The sequence below is a fragment of the Ranitomeya variabilis genome, chromosome 7, assembly GCF_051348905.1.
Source record: "Ranitomeya variabilis isolate aRanVar5 chromosome 7, aRanVar5.hap1, whole genome shotgun sequence".
NCBI lineage: Eukaryota > Metazoa > Chordata > Amphibia > Anura > Dendrobatidae > Ranitomeya > Ranitomeya variabilis.
This window is the reverse complement of record NC_135238.1, coordinates 55,653,498-55,669,856: the sequence shown is the minus strand read 5'-3', so window position 1 is coordinate 55,669,856 and position 16,359 is coordinate 55,653,498. Positions and strand designations below refer to the sequence as shown.

The 16,359-nt window shown below is 42.4% G+C and overlaps 1 protein-coding gene across 1 annotated transcript in view; it reads right to left on the bottom strand.

Moving 5' to 3' along the window:
- Positions 1 to 14,945, bottom strand: part of BMERB1 (bMERB domain containing 1) — a 188,330-nt gene extending 173,385 nt beyond the window's left edge. Inside the window, exon 1 of the mRNA XM_077275119.1 lies at positions 14,611 to 14,945. Within this exon, the coding sequence (XP_077131234.1) occupies positions 14,611 to 14,728 (118 nt within the window). The 5' untranslated portion in view covers positions 14,729 to 14,945. The remainder of the gene's footprint in view (positions 1 to 14,610) is intronic.
- Between the last annotated feature and the right edge of the window lie 1,414 nt (positions 14,946 to 16,359).

The window sequence follows — 16,359 nt, the reverse complement described above, 5'->3', positions numbered from 1 at the left end:
ACATTTTATCACATTTATGACATTTTCATTACATTAGCCTAGTATAGACATGGCTTTTTTCTAACTTTCCTGGTTTAATGAGCTGGCAGCTTGGGGTTGTACGCGAGTGCTGTGCATGCTGGAGCGTGTAACGCCATATGGTGCAATGAGTTGGCAGAGGTGGGCTTCTGTTGCCTGGTAGACTTTAACCTGGCAGTCAGTCATTGACATTAACATCTGCTGTATGATACATCGTGTTCCTATGAGACATGGGCAAGATTTATTTCTGTAGCATCCCCTAATGCAGTGTATGCGTATGCCCAGCATGTCAGCAGAAGACTGTGTAATTGAAATGATAGATAAGGGTCACGTTATATTCATAGGTAGAAATGCATTGTTAAAGTAGATAAGGAAGAAAAACTGTCTTTTTTAATTTTTGAGAAATGTCAGGACATTCATACACTGTTCTATTGCCAATTACAGGTACACCATGGCTTAAGAGGCACAAAGTGGAGAGAGGGCCATGCACAATATTCCAAAATGAGGATTCCTACTAATAATGATGATTCATTACAACTTTCCAACCAAACAAAATTGGGCATTGTGGGGCATTGTACCATGTTCCAACTAGTGATGAGCGAACATGCTTGGATAAGGAGGACAGTATCGCAAGAAGATGGGAAGTGCCAGACCAAGAAGAGCGACACCTCTCGGACTGGACCGCCACACACGAGAGTATAATAAAAGTTATTTTTCTTCTCTTACAGGTCGGGTTGGGGGCAGATTTAGAGCATTATAGATTTAGAGCATTTTAGAATGCTGTTTATCGAGCCTGAAAGGTGGTGGCCATAGCTCTTATTTGAAATACCTGGTAACAAGTTCCCTTTAAGCTACAAGTCTGCAGTCACTCTATATGACTGCAGACTTGTGAAACCTCCCTGGGCACGCAATGAGCGTTATGATACTTCTCCGGTGTTCGGTGTTAGAGGTTTGCCTAGTTCCAGCCACATTCTGACTAGACACGTACGTCTAGTCTGCACGTGACTACATGTGTGCAAATCAAATACTTGCAGTCATGCACCCACTGCTCCCGGCACCAGAGAATCCGCATACAACACAGTGACCGCAGGCCTGTACCTTAAGGCCGGGCAGCTCCTGTACAGAGCTGAACACCATGGTTCCATGACACGTTGTAGTTGCTGCTCCCAAATTTTGCCGATCAGCTCCTATTTAAATGAATAGGAGGTGCTCTTCAATACACACGAATGACCACTACACAGTGCGACAGGCTGGCGGGGTTCTGCTCTGTACACTATATACATCCGGCCACAGCTGGTAATAGCTGTTCATGGGATGCCAGGTTTTGAACTCTCATTGATCTGATATTGCCTGAAATAAAGGACTACTGTATGCTGATGATAGCTACAGGTGTAAAACTTGTTAAATGGACAGAGTACATCAGCTCCTTCTTTCTGCAATAGGAATTGATGTGCAGCAGACATACACGTTGAACACACTTGCACGTTGAAGAGCTTTCACTAATATTCAGCATGTTAAGCTGGCAGAATAATTGAATAATGGCTGCAGAGCAAAGTAAAATATAGATTTTATTTAATTATTTCTCATCTCCATTGCAGAGATATTAACTTGTAAAGTTTAGATTTTAATTTTTGTTAAGACGAAGGAGGCTTTGTAGAGATTCTTCTCTGGGGGCGGTTACTTTTTAACCTGCATAATGTTGACCAATCATAAGCAGGAAGTGTCATGCAGGAGGAGAAAAGGAACACGCCCCCCAGAGAAGGAAATGCCTGGCTTTCTCTGTGTGATATGGAAAGACTGATGTGTCTATCTACTCTGGTCACACAGATCTACCCGCTGGCAAGGGGAAAAGAACAAAGTTGGGTGTCATTACAAGCACTTTACTATCTAATATTTCTGCAACAAACATAATAAAAATACATATTCCATTTTACTATACAAAATTATTGTGAGGATATATATATATTTTTTTTTACAATGGAAAATTTGTGCAGCATATTCCCTAAATTTTTGAAGTAGGAAAAAAACTAATAAATTGAACAATACATTTACACTAGCATTAAAATGATTAGTTCTCCCATACTTTAATAATTAGGGACACAAATTGCTATCAGTCCACGTAAAGGAAATATTAAAAAATAAGTAGTGTGAGTGCAGCGCCCCAGGGTCCTGGTCGTTGCAGCAATGTCGTTCTTCCACCAGGGGGAGTGATGTTACATCTGAAGGCAACAAAGGAGATCACTTTACCATGTATCACAAACCATACATCACACTTCACACTCCAACCCACCAGGGGGACCTATGCTCCTATCTATTAGGGCACTCCTCACAATTAGGTAAAACTGGTGGTCTGGATAGGAAGTTAGGCAGAAGCTGACTGGGCTTCACCCAGGCAGCACCTGTCAGGCAGCACCTGTCAGGCAGCCAGAGGGGAAGGAGGAACATCTAAACGCTGCAGACAGAGAGGTCCCTGACAGGGGTGGGATCCTGACAGAGGCCTAGACAAAAGGCCACGGAGCTGCGCCTGCCCCACGTGCGGCAGCATCCTAAGAAAGAGACACGAACAGTGAATTGTATTGTAGAGGGTGAGAAACGAAGTTATAGCAAAAGGAGAGGAAACCAGAAGGAGTTCTGCCCTGCAAAAGGCTGCCTCCTTTCTGAGGTGCAGGATCCGGTAGCCGGAACACCGAGGGAGCAACAGTCTCCAAGCCTTGCTCCAGAGACCGGCAGGACAGGTAATTCCACATTACCTGCCCGACCTATACCCAGGAGGCACGGTGGCAACTTGTGGGGGCTGGGGCGTGCTAGAGTCCCTGTAAAAAGCCTCAGGCCACCAGTCATACGGGCTGTTCCTATCCATCTGGGGGACAGAGAAAAAGACATAACATCTAGAACATCTACAACAGTTGTAAGGACCTTATGAGAGGCTCAGCAGTAAGGTACTACAACATCCAGGCGCTAGAGGAAGGCTACTGATTCCCACCTGGATAAGGGGACTCTGGATTTGCCTTCAGACCGGCCAGACTCTGCCTACCCTGTGGTCCATACCCTGGACTGTGGATGCTGAAGCCATCAGTAAAAAGGTAAAGAGACTGCAACCTTGTGTCCTCGATTTTCACTGCGCCTCTCACCATCCACCATCTACACTCTGGGAAGCCCTGGGGATACACTTCACCTGTGGGAAGGTATACCATCTAGCTGCCATTACATCACCCCAGCGGACCCCTAAGCAGCGTCGGTCACCCTGACCGAATACCACAGGTGGCGTCACGAACATTATCCCTTTAAAGACCTTTCCTCCTTTTACAACGGACGTCCCTAGGGCCACGGACCGGGTCAGCCACTGTGACCTCCCCCTTGAGAACCAAAAGACCCGGTACCGAGTACCCCACTGCCCTACTGGGGGGGCGATTCATGACCACTAAATGATCTGTGAGTATAATGTAAATTGTAAATTAGCAGATAATTTATATATTTCTATAACTATGTAATATACATCAATACAGTGTAAATTACTTATTGTATATTGCTGTTATAGTGAAGTACAAGTAATTATTAATGATCCCTTTGGTGTGAATGCACTAGTAAACATGCTTCTCCACTAAAGATCTCCTCTACTCCGCAGATCGCATGTCTAAAGGCATTTACTGCTGCTTTTAGGGTATCACCTAGAATCGGTAGAACAAATAATTGCATGTCTCTAATTACAATCTCTTCCTAGGGGAAATGGTAAATCAATAGTGAGGACTGACATAATGCCGTAACGGTGTGTTTCGGTGGCGGTTGTGGTAAATTACGGTGTAAGACCATTAGGGTAATCGCTTTGTTGATGGAAGGCTACAATATACAGAATGGGAAGTGGGATGTTGATATTTAACTTTTCTTGGTGATGCCGTGATGATCCACTAATATTCAGTAAAGAGATTTACTATACTAAATCTCCCATATATAAATAGCATTTTACTATATGTTTAATAAGACCCACGCAAAAGGGTAAGATTAAAAAAAGTCATGGCACCACCTCTTTAAAACTTGTCCAGGTTTCCGATGAAAGTCTGCAGCCGTTCTATGTGACGGTGGACTTGTGAATCCCTTTAGCGTCCGTGTCCCATTCTGAAAAGGATACCATCGGTGAGAGCGGGGTGGGGAACACGTAACTACTTGTATGCGATTTGCATACTTCCGGCCACATTCCGACTAGACGTGAAGTGAATTGAGCAGTGCCGAGCACGTCTAGTCGGCATGTGACCGCATGTATGCAACTACTTGTGGTCACATGATTGTTCACTCTTGCTGCCGGCGCTGGAGAATCCCGACAGTATGTGTGAGGATTCAAAAGTCTGCAGTCACGTAGAGTGATTGCAGACATGGACACAATTGGGCATATTTATTTAGACAGTGCAAACTTAGTCTTTAAATTTGCCAGATTTATCACAGTTGCTCATGCTGGTTGATACATCTTGTCTAACTTTACAATACTTAGTAATTGGTTTACTTTCTGCCATAAATTTTGCCACATTCTTTCATACATAATATTGCATGTAGACCTCATTTTCTTTCCACTAAGCCACTCCCCCTTGTCAGACAATGCATGAAAGTCATGAAAAACATTTTATGTTGAAAATTACAGGAAAATTCTGGAGTATTTAGTTTAATAAATCCCCCATTATATTCTCCGGGGATTTTCTTCCCTCTATAACTGCATGAAGAAAGTGTAGCCAAGCAGTTTGACGTCTACGGAGAGCTATTTAACGAGACAGTATCGTATAGTATAGCCTTCCGAGAGGTGAACGGTTGATTGCTGGAGGTCTGGCTTTTCTAACCCCGGTCATAGAGGCAAACTGAGTGCAGTCAGTTAATTCTCCCATAGCTTTGACTGTAGGAGACATGCAGTAGTAGATGGAATAAGCTCGAAAAAAACTATATCTCTTTACTAGAGCAGATGGAGAGGATCAGTATACAAAGGAAAAATGCACTAAAGTAGCAATGCCCACAAGGACCCCAAAAATTAGCAATGAGATCATCTGTGTAGATCCACGGTATAAGAACAAATCTGTGCTTCCTAATCTATATATATATAATTGTCTAAGGGGTACTTCCGTCTGTTTGTCTGTCTGTCTGTCACGGAAATCCCGCGTCGCTGATTGGTCGCGGCCGGCCGGGCGCGACCAATCAGTGAAGCGTGATTTAAATGCCATGCCAATGTCGCTGATTGGTCACGGCCGGCCGGCTGCGACCAATCAGCGAAGCGGTGTTTAAATTCCGCGCCAATGTCGAAATGCATTGCGGAAATGACCGGAGATGACGTAGTGGTCTCACGAGACCGCTACATCATCACGTGTTATTGCCACAATGCACTCTTGAGACCGGAGCGTCGCGAGGAGCATCGTTAAACGCCTGGGTTGGAACCGGGGGCCGCCGGAAGGTGAGTATATAACGATTTTTTATTTTAATTCTTTTTTTAACAGGGATATGGTGCCCACATTGCTATATACTACGTGGGCTGTGTTAGATACTACGTGGGCTGTGTTATATACTGCATGGGCTGTTATATACTGCGTGGGCTGTGTTATATACTACATGGGCTGTGTTATATACTACATGGGCTGTGTTATATAGTACGTGGGCTGTATTAGATACTACGTGGGCTGTATTAGATACTACGTGGGCTGTGTTAGATACTACGTGGGCTGTGTTAGATACTACGTGGGCTGTATTAGATACTACGTGGGCTGTGTTATATACTGCATGGGCTGTGTTATATACTACGTGGGCTGTGTTATATACTACATGGGCTGTGTTATATACTACGTGGGCTGTGTTATATACTACATTTGCTGTGTTAGATACTACGTGGGCTGTGTTATATACTATGTGGACTGTGTTATATACTGCGTGGGCTGTGTTATATACTACGTGGGCTGTATTAGATACTACATGGGCTGTGTTATATACTGCATAGGCTGTGTTATATACTACGTGGGCTGTGTTATATACTACGTGGGCTGTATTAGATACTACGTGGGCTGTGTTATATACTGCATAGGCTGTGTTATATACTACGTGGGCTGTGATATATACTACGTGGGCTACGTGGGCTGTGTTATATACTACGTGGGTTGTATTATATACTACGTGGCTGTGCTATATACTACGTGGGCTGTGTTATATACTATGTGGGCTGTGTTATATACTACGTTTGCTGTGTTAGATACTACGTGGGCTGTGTTATATACTATGTGGGCTGTGTTATATACTGCGTGGGCTGTGCTATATACTACTATAGATATTCTAGAATACTCGATGTGTTAGAATCGGGCCACCATCTAGTACTACATAATTAAGGAAAATAAAAGCAAAAAGTGGTGTCAGGAGTGCTGCCAATGACGGGAAAATGCAAATGTATAGAAAAATAAAGTTTCTGTAATTATGCAACGTGTTTCAGAGTCGATAGGAGCACTCTCCTTTCTCTTTAATTAAAGGTACCGTATTTTCCGGCGTATAAGATGACTTTTTAACCCCTAAAAATTGTCCCAAAAGTTGTGGGTCATCTTATACACCGGGTACGGGTGCACAGAGCGATCCTGGATGGTTCCCAGGGTCTGAAGGAGAGGAGACTCTCCTTCAGGCCCTGGGATCCATATTCATGTAAAAAATAAAGAATAAAAATAAAAAATATGGATATACTCAACCCTCCGACGGACCCTGGACCTCAGCGGTGCAAGCGTCTGCCTCCGTTCCTAAGAATCGTCGCGGTCACATTAGCGGTCACGTGAGCGGTCGCGTGACCGCGACGTCGTCGCAGGTCCTTCACTCACTGCATTCTTAGGAACGGAGGCAGACGCTTGCACCGCTGAGGTCCAGGGTCTGTCGGAGGGGTGAGTATATCCATATTTTTTATTTTTATTCTTTATTTTTTACATGAATATGGATCCCAGGGCCTGAAGGAGAGTTTCCTCTCCTCCAGACCCTGGGAACCACACGCCGTATAAGATGACTGGGCGTATAAGATGACCCCCGTCTTATACGGCGGGTATATCCCAAATTCCATATTTTATATGGAAAAGTTGGGGGTCGTCTTATACGCCCAGTCGTCTTATACACCAGAAAATACGGTATGTAGAAATGACAAAATGCATCTAATGCACATTTTAAGAGACTCCACACTGCCACCTGGTGAAGGAACAGTGCACCACAGTGTTTTTGTGTCATTGTATCTTTAAAAAAAAAGAGGTCACACTTAGAATGCTATGTAAAATTTTGGAGTCTGGTGTATAAGAAGAACATAGCTAGCTGTTAACGACGACTCTTTAACTAAAGATTGCAGAGTTTGTTTTTTTTTAAAAAAAACAAACAACAAAATATTACACCAGTGAAATCATAAGCAAAATGTTTTAGCCTCCATTTAATTCAGTATCAATTATTTTTTTATTAATATCTTAGGAAGATGTTAAGAGGGTTCTCCAAATAGCAAATTATATCATGTATCTTGATTATAAGTGAAATATTTACGATTACTAGGAGTCCGACTTGTAGGCCCCCCAGAGATCATGAGTATAGGGGTCACCTTTTGAAAGTCCCCTGATTAAAATGGTAGTGAGCATGTGCGGTGTGATGCAATAGGAGTGACTTTGGGACCCATATTCTGAAGATCACAGCTTTCAGAGCTCTAGCAATCCTTCATTTATAACCCATCCTATGGATTGGTATTTGTGGTTAAAGGAAACGTGACATTTCTCCTAAATGCTATTAGCCTGCATATATACGGTTAATCTGCAGCATGTCATTTCTCTGTGAGTTTGTGCCAGTGTTTGTCACCATTGACTTCCTTCAAATCAGTCAAAAATGCAGAGAAAAAACACAGGCAAAAAAGTTGTAAAAACGCAGGCAACGTGTGCACAAAGCCTAATGCTGACCGACCATCTTACGAAGGTCTCCCTCACATAAGTGTATAAATCTGATGTCACGAGTTTATCATGACAGAGAGGAGCTAGAAGACCGCAGCATCTGATTTCTCCTATTCCTGTGCTGATTAGAAGCACTTCATCTTCATATGAAAATGTGCAGCTTTCTTTAGCAGTGCAGTGTTTAATCTGGTCAGTTGAGAGCTCCTGGAAGCTTTCCTGCATTAAGGCTCTCAGCTGTTCACTGTTAGCCACTCCCATCCCCTATATAATCTGAGTCCTGGCTAGCACTCATTGTCAGAGCTGCATGGCTGGAGGTTGTTGTTGGTTGTTATTTGATAAGGCATTTGGTTGATTTACCTGTGACTGCTGCTAGGATTTGGTCGTGTGCTAATTCCCTTTCTTTTCCTACTTTGGTTTTACCCTATCCTCCGCTCCCCGGTGTAACCTCTTTTGTTTATGTGCATATATATTTGTAAGATTGATATTTTCCTTTATCCCTGTTCGTATTACCTTGTTAGTCTGGTTTGTGTACTACGGTACACTACTACTCTCCTCTCCCCTGGGTGGGGAATGGTACAGGCTGAGGGCAGATTCAGGAGCTAAAGCAAAGTATGTGGCTCCGGCATCTTCACCATCAGAAGTAATCTGGGGATCAGGGCGCACTAGGGCAGCCCTAGCGTTAGGGACTGGACTAATACTATTCAATGAGGCTGTGCTGATCTGCGTATTTTTTTCTCAGATGTTTTCGGGGCGAGGAAACAAAATCACAGCATGCTGTGATTTCACTGCAAAATCAGATGGATGCGAGAAAAAAACCGGATGCCATTCAGAGCCGTCGTATGGCATCCAATTTTTACATTACAATTCTGTTGCATAGGAAACTGTAAATGGTCCCGTAAAAGATTAATGCTGTTGAGTAGAAAATGGATTGTATACGGACAACACATGGATGACAAGTGAGAAAAAAATCATTCCACTTTTCTGGATGAAAACCGAACCGATTTTTTTTTATACGCTTGTGTGTCCCCAGCCTAAAAGTGCGGCTATAGGGAGAACATAAACTTTTTTCCTCCTGAAAGCTACTTTAGCCATAGAGGCATGTCGTCATGGCTGTAACCGCAGCACTTTCACATCCTGTTCTGCACAGATGTGCTGCAGAGCGAGCTGTCAATCAAAGAGCAAGGCCGTGCTTACAGCCGCCGCTCACTGTGTACTGAGTGGTGACGGTAATTGCACCGGCCGAGTGTCTGTGACCCAAAGACAGCGCCCCCCTTTGGAGTAATGAAGGTAATTTTCTCCCTGTAGCTGCACTTTCAGTACTGCAGCCGGACAGCGTTGTAATGCAATTTACCTGAAGATTAACCCTGAAATTGCAGATTAATAGAATTTTGGGACAAGACAGGTTCTCTTTAATGCCAGAAAATATAGAAGGTAAAGTTTGATTAATGAATTGGTCTAATTATCCACAGGCTCTGCTATGTACATGGGACTGCAGAAACCCTCTACACATAAAATATATAAATGTTACAGCGTACATCACCATTTTGACTATTCTCTTTGCTGTTTCATACATAGTAATATATATAGGACACTATTTCATGTTCCGGAGAAATTACTGGCAACGCTCTTAATTTTTCGAGGCAAGCAAATCCCAAAATGCTCCTGATAGAATAAGCCGCTATTGCTACACAGTGTCCTTAGCGTGAGATTGCATTTGACAGCTGTAATGCTGAAAAATCTTCACACTCCGCACACGAGGGCTTGTTCATAAGCCTGTAAAGACACAGAGGAATCCTCCAAGTGATGAAATACAACAGTGACTAAATATTTTCCCATGGTGTGCGAGCTATTTGGTGATACAAACAGTACCTTGTTTATTTGACCACATCTACATAGAGTGGGTAGGTCCTTCATACATCAACATGAGTTTTTTAAAGGGAATCTGTCACCAGGTTTTTGCTACATAATCTGAGAGCAGCATAATGTAGGGACAGAGACCCTGATTCCAGCGATGTATCACTTACAGGGCTGCTTTGTCTAGTTTTTTATAACATCACTATTTTATCAACAGGAGATTATCACTTGGGGACTACTTGGCCTGCTGCCAGCTAGTCCAACCACGCCCCTGCCACAGCTTTCTGCCTTTGCACAGTGTACACAGGAAACAGCCAATCAGTGATGAGGGCGGGGTTATACAGAGCCCAGTATACTGAGCACTGCTAGATCTGCAGCAGATAAAACTGTAATTTTATGAAATCTGCAGTCATCAGCCTAGTAAGTGACACATCGCGGGAATCGGAGTCTCTGCCCCTACATTACACTGCTCTCAGATAGGGTAGCAAAAACCTGATGAAAGATTCCCTTTAAGAATATATTTGCAAACCAAAAACAGAGCAAGAAGAAATTAAAAGGCCGATGGCCATCAAAACACAGCTGCCGGCCAAGGCACTGTGGTCCCAAGTGAATCTGCCTGGGGGAAGGAGAAAAAATCATCATGTACCATAAATGGCCCTCAGGCCTAAGGTTCCCCACCCCTGCAATAAATGAAGCGGAGGTTGAGTCTGCGCATCACAGCTCCAGGTTCCAGCACTCCATTCCAGTGATTACTGGGGGGTCCCAGAGGTCGAACCCCCCGTGATAAGTAAACTATTCTACGGATAGGGAATATTCTACAATCATGGGAATAACCCTATATGGAGCTTATTTTTATTTCTAAGTACTAATTTTCAGGGTAGCTTACAAGGACTGGACATTAAGTTTTAACTTCTTTTTTTTGGTGTTGGAGAACATCCCATTTTGGACCACTGAGATCTGGACCTGGAAGTCAGACCAGTGCATAATCCGTGCACCAGACCACAGACTCTCTACCCTGGAGGTTTCTTGGGATACTTATCTCTAACACAGGAGCGGTGAACGGAATTCACACTTTTTCTATTTTTTGTAACATTTATGATCAGTAAAGGTTCTACCTCTGGAACCCCCACTGATCGGGAGTATGCAAGTTCAATGTCCCCAGTTTGCATGGAGTGGTGGTCAATCCATGGGTGGTACTACGCCTTTCATTGTCTTTGAGACAGAATACAGAGCTTAGCTATGACCATCAGTCCCGGGACTACCAGCCATCATACATTTACCACCCCTGACACCAATGGTGTGTAGAAAAGGCAAGTAAATATACATATATAATAATTATTTTATTAATATAAAGAACTTTAACTAATGGGATTGGCTGGTTTTTACTAATGGGAATTGTTGATAAGACACATTTCATGGACGCATGATCTACCCTTCTTCTCTCTCTGCCGTGATAATATCCTCCCACCAATTAGATGTTAGCTTCACAACACGGTATCATTTTCTATTGGGATTTGTTCATGTAAAGTGTTAATTTAATGTTATCCGATGACTGTGTGTGATCTCTTGTGTGGATGACTCACCACGCGGCAAATGCAGGAATCAGAAGAATTTACTCAAAATAGTCTCATTAAATATGGAACGTGAACATAATAACTCTCCAGCGATTACACCTTGCCCGCATACTCCACCAATTGTATGATTCCACTGAAGCCTGTATTAACTGATCATCAAAATTAACTGTCATTATTATGGTAGAAAAGGGAACGGCAGACGGCAAAAACAATATATGGGGGCTCGAAAGCAAGGAGGGGAAAAATGTCCATGGACATCAAATCATTGTCAGTCAAGACAGTCTAAACTGTGTCTGCCATTGTCCGAGGAGCTGACAAATGACAGCAGGACTTTTTGGGTTTTTTTTCACTTGGTTGGACGCTATAGTTCTATAACCAAAGTGTCTAGCATTTGATGGCAGATATCCGGGGTCTATGGGGTCATTCAGGGTGACTAATAAGTCTGTCTCTAGGGGACCCCGCATTTCTGCACAATACACAGAAAAGCCTATTCATGTACATGGTGTCATGCAATGCTTCTTTTTCCCTGTGGTGGCGCTGCAGAGGAATCAAACGCTTGCAATAAGGTTTCCACAAATGATTACAGTCGTTGGGGGTTCACTAATGTAATCAACATATTTTTGGAAAACTGTTCAACCAGAAAAGGAAAACCATATTAAGTTCAATTACACCATCATACTATGTACATAGATGTATTTTTTTTTGGAATGTCGGCCACATTATGCTTGGGCTGCGGCTAATATCAATGGCGTTAAAGGGAACCTGTCATATAAAATAACACTATTTACCTGCAGATAAGGGTTCTGACACTGTGCGGCACGGATCCTGAGAGCCCCGCTGCCAGGAGGAAATAAACTTTATCCCTCCCAGCAACATTCAGCTTTCAGTCATAGAGGTGGTGCCTGCACTGTTCCAGTCATCCCTTAATGTATAGTGAGTGGCGGCCAAATCCGCACCCCCGGCACTGACAGACAGCAGTTCAGTATTAGAGCCGGCTGCTGTCAGTCAGTGCCTTGAGCGTGGTTATAGCCAACGCTCTCTATACACAGAGCAGTGACTGAACTCGCGCCTGCGCCGCCCCTATGACTGACAGAGCAAGCCGGCCGGGAGGAATAATGTACATTTCCTCCCGACAATGGGGCCCTCCCTAACGGTTTCGCTCGGTGTCAGAACGCTATTAATCTGCAGATTAACCCCATATCTGCAGGTTAATAGCATTATTTCACATGACAGGTTCCCGTTAATACTCGGCCACATGGACAATGTCAACACTGTTGTGTCGCCTTTACAAGAAGTCCCTGAAAGCCTGTTGAAGATCTTCATTGGAAATTAAAGATTAAAATCGCTGATTTTTGTCTGCAAAAATGCGACAAACTCCAAATATTTACTGTACAATAAGTATGTGAAACATAACAAATAACAATAAAATATAGAACCTGGGTCAAATACATTAACGTGTAACAATAACATGTATACCTGTCATTAAAGTGGCTCACCAAAATACCAGGACACAACTTTTGGAGCAATTTTGGAGTAGAAAATGTTGCACACTGGGATTCACTCCCAAGACTTTGCTTTTTGTTGCTTTTTTTTATAGCAAGCAAACAGTTTCCAATGATATTTTTGCCATTAAAAAAATGGAAGCTCGAAAGAAACAGGATGTACCCATTATAAGTCAATGGGACCAGTCAGGATTAGTAGAAAAGAGTTCAAACAAGTCTCCATGAAAGATGTGCAACAATGTTCCCGTTGCACCACCGGATCTGGGTCCCAACATCTCCACTTCAGGTTCATGCTCGTCACAGGAGATGCTCGTCACACAGATGGAAAAGGGACTTATCTTCTGAAATAAGCTGTCAGTCAGCCCCATTCACACACAATACTCATCACATGCTGATATAGGAAACTATTTCCATTGTAAACAAAACTCCGGACCCCGGACAAACTATGAAACTGGGACATCGAAGGAGCTTTCAGTAAGTGAAGTATTTTAATATAAGTAACACACAGGAACCAAGGGCTGAAGCCAAAATGGGCCCCTGTGCAAGAACATTATATGGGTCCTTTACTGTCCAATATTGTATTTATGACATGACCCCTTACCACTTGGACCCTAGTGCGGCGGCACAGGTTGCGCCAATGTTATGTCCGCACCTGACTTTTACAATCTGCTCATCCCCTTTTTAGAAAGTAATCCACCCTATGTATTTTTTTGGGAATAGAAACATTTTTTATTATTATATCAAAAACTATTCTTTATGTCTAATTAAACTCATTTAATCCAGTATACAATAATCAAGAATATCTAATAATCTGACAAATACATGCAAAATAATCCACAAGAGCGGGAAAACTGGGCGGAAATAAATAAAATATAATAAACTAAAGAAAAAATCTCTTCTAAATGGAAGAACAAAGTAATATCAGCAGATTACAGGTTCCAAGTTTATTCCTCAAATATTAAATGATCCTCTATTTGTTTGATAGGAGATAACTGTTCTCTGGGAGACCAATCTCAGGCTCACTGTGGGTCCCAGCAGTCGGACCACCAGCAATCACTTACAGATGGAGAATAACTTAATAGTTTGCAAACAGCCCTTTCATTCTTCTTTATAATTGTTTAGTCACTTATTACACTTTTATTATGTTTATACACTTTGTTACAATAATTAAAAAATATTGAACATTAAATCACATGTCACAATTCATTTAATGATATCATCCGTCCCAATGTAGAGTAGTAATATAATGTCATCAAATATTGTGTATCACGTGATGCCTTGTAACTGATTACAGAATAATGTATAAAAGCAGCCAGTTTTGTCTATATATATATATATATATATAATGACTGATTCTATACATTACTGTATACTGTAATCATTGTATATGTGTATATATATGTATATATATATATATATATATACAAACACACATACATATATACATATATGTATATATAATATAAATATAAATATATATATATATATATATATATATATATATATATATATATATATTTGTAAAAATTTAGATTTTTCTTTCTTTATACTACTGGGTGAATGGACACACAAGCTGCAGCTCTGTATATGTAGTACGCACAGGACTGAGTACAGGTAATTTGGGTGAAGTGGCTCCAGGTGCCTTTTGAACCCCAGAGATGGGCAGCGGCGGCAGCATTCCTGCAGTTTGTGCCCAGCGGATGCAGTGTACACACACAATGGATAGTCCCACTGCCCCCAGGATGCTGCACTTACCTCTCCCCAGCCCTCCTGCCTTCCAGTCAGTCTCCTCCACTGCTCCATATCTTCTCATTGGCTTGTCTGTCTCCAGGGTGGCAGAGATGGATTTCTTTAACTCCATGGATGTCTGCATGGCTCCTGCTTGCTCCTACTCACTATAGAGCTTCCTTGCTGTCTGTGTGGGTAGGCTGAGAGGTGATGGCTAGGTGGGTGGGAGGGTGAGGAGGAGGAGGAGGACCGTGCCTGCTCCCACTCACCCCATCCTCATGTTTCCCTCTTGGCTCCTCAGCTCAGCATTTGGGAGGGGGGCTGCTTGTGACGTCACTGCATCCCTCTGGGGCTCTCTAAGCAGAGAGGATGCTGCGAGCATGCGCAGATGGGCCCCTCCTGGGTACCGCAGCAGAGGGTTAACCTATTGCCTGCTGTTGTGGGCCAGTGATTGTCCCGTTTACCTGGTTTAGGATCTTATCCCTTGCTTATTATTTTGGCTCTTATTTCGAGGCTGAGAAATCGATATAACTGTATTTTAAAATAAAAAATAAAATTAGGGAAAAAAAAAAAAGAATCAATATCTTTCCTGGTTCCATTTCTCAGACTTTTCAACATCTCTGCTTGCTGTCAATGAATCTGAACATTTTACATTTTGACAATGTAAACCTATTCTGATTATCCTTTTTTATATTAATAGCTCCAGTTTAGTAGTGTCAATCAGAGGAGGAGCACTGGTTCTGAAACCTCCATTCACAGCTTAAGATAAGGGTCCCACAGGCGTATATTCTCCGACAAGAGAATCAGGTGCAAATCACATGCTAATCAAGCTCTGATCGGAGTGTGATGAGGAGAAGATGGAGAGAAATAGTTCTTCATTCTGTCAGTGCACGGAAATCGGACTGCACTCAGATGTCATCCGAGTGCAGTCCGATGGTTTCCACTGACTCATTAACTTGCATGGGGGATCAAGAACGTACCTGAACCCCAAGATCAACACTTGTTGACGATGACTTTGTTTCAAGTTAATATGATATCCGCTATTGATGGCTGGGGGTCTGATCCCTGGGACCCCCAGCAATCTGAGCATGGGGTTCTGAAGAACCCTTTCTGAATGGACCAGAGGTCAAGTATTTTTTTAGTGCATAAAAAAAATAATTTGATTCAACTTCATCAGTTTTTGGCACCAAAAATGTGGCAAAGTCTGATACTTGAGTTTTTGCAAATACACTGAAAATTGACATTCTGCATTTTGCAAAAATTCAGCTCTTTGACAAAACAGTCAGGAAAAAAAAACCAAGCTGTGCCAATGTGATTTCAGAAATCTCACACTTTGCTGGTACGGTGAAATGCAGCTCAAAATTTGCATAATGGCATGCTATCATGGGAGAGCAGAACTTTCCACACAAAAAAATGAGAAAGAATTTCCTATGTTATGTAAACATGTTTTCATCACTTTCTGCAGTTCTGTAATATCCAAACATTGAAATTATTTTTTGTATGTAAGAAAAATTTACATTAGGCCGAACTTAATTTCTCCATCTTCTCCATTGTGTGAGTCGGCATATATATTAGACTGCACTCGGATGACATCCGAGTGCAGTCCGATGTTCTGCATGCACCCATAGACTTGTATGGGTGCGCGCCATCCACCATCCGATATACGCTGCCAATCAGCACTGCTCCACATGTATAACATTGAAGCGAGTGCCATCCGGTGAAACATTATTACATTACTCTAATACACAAATTTAGTTATGCTTGTATATAATGATA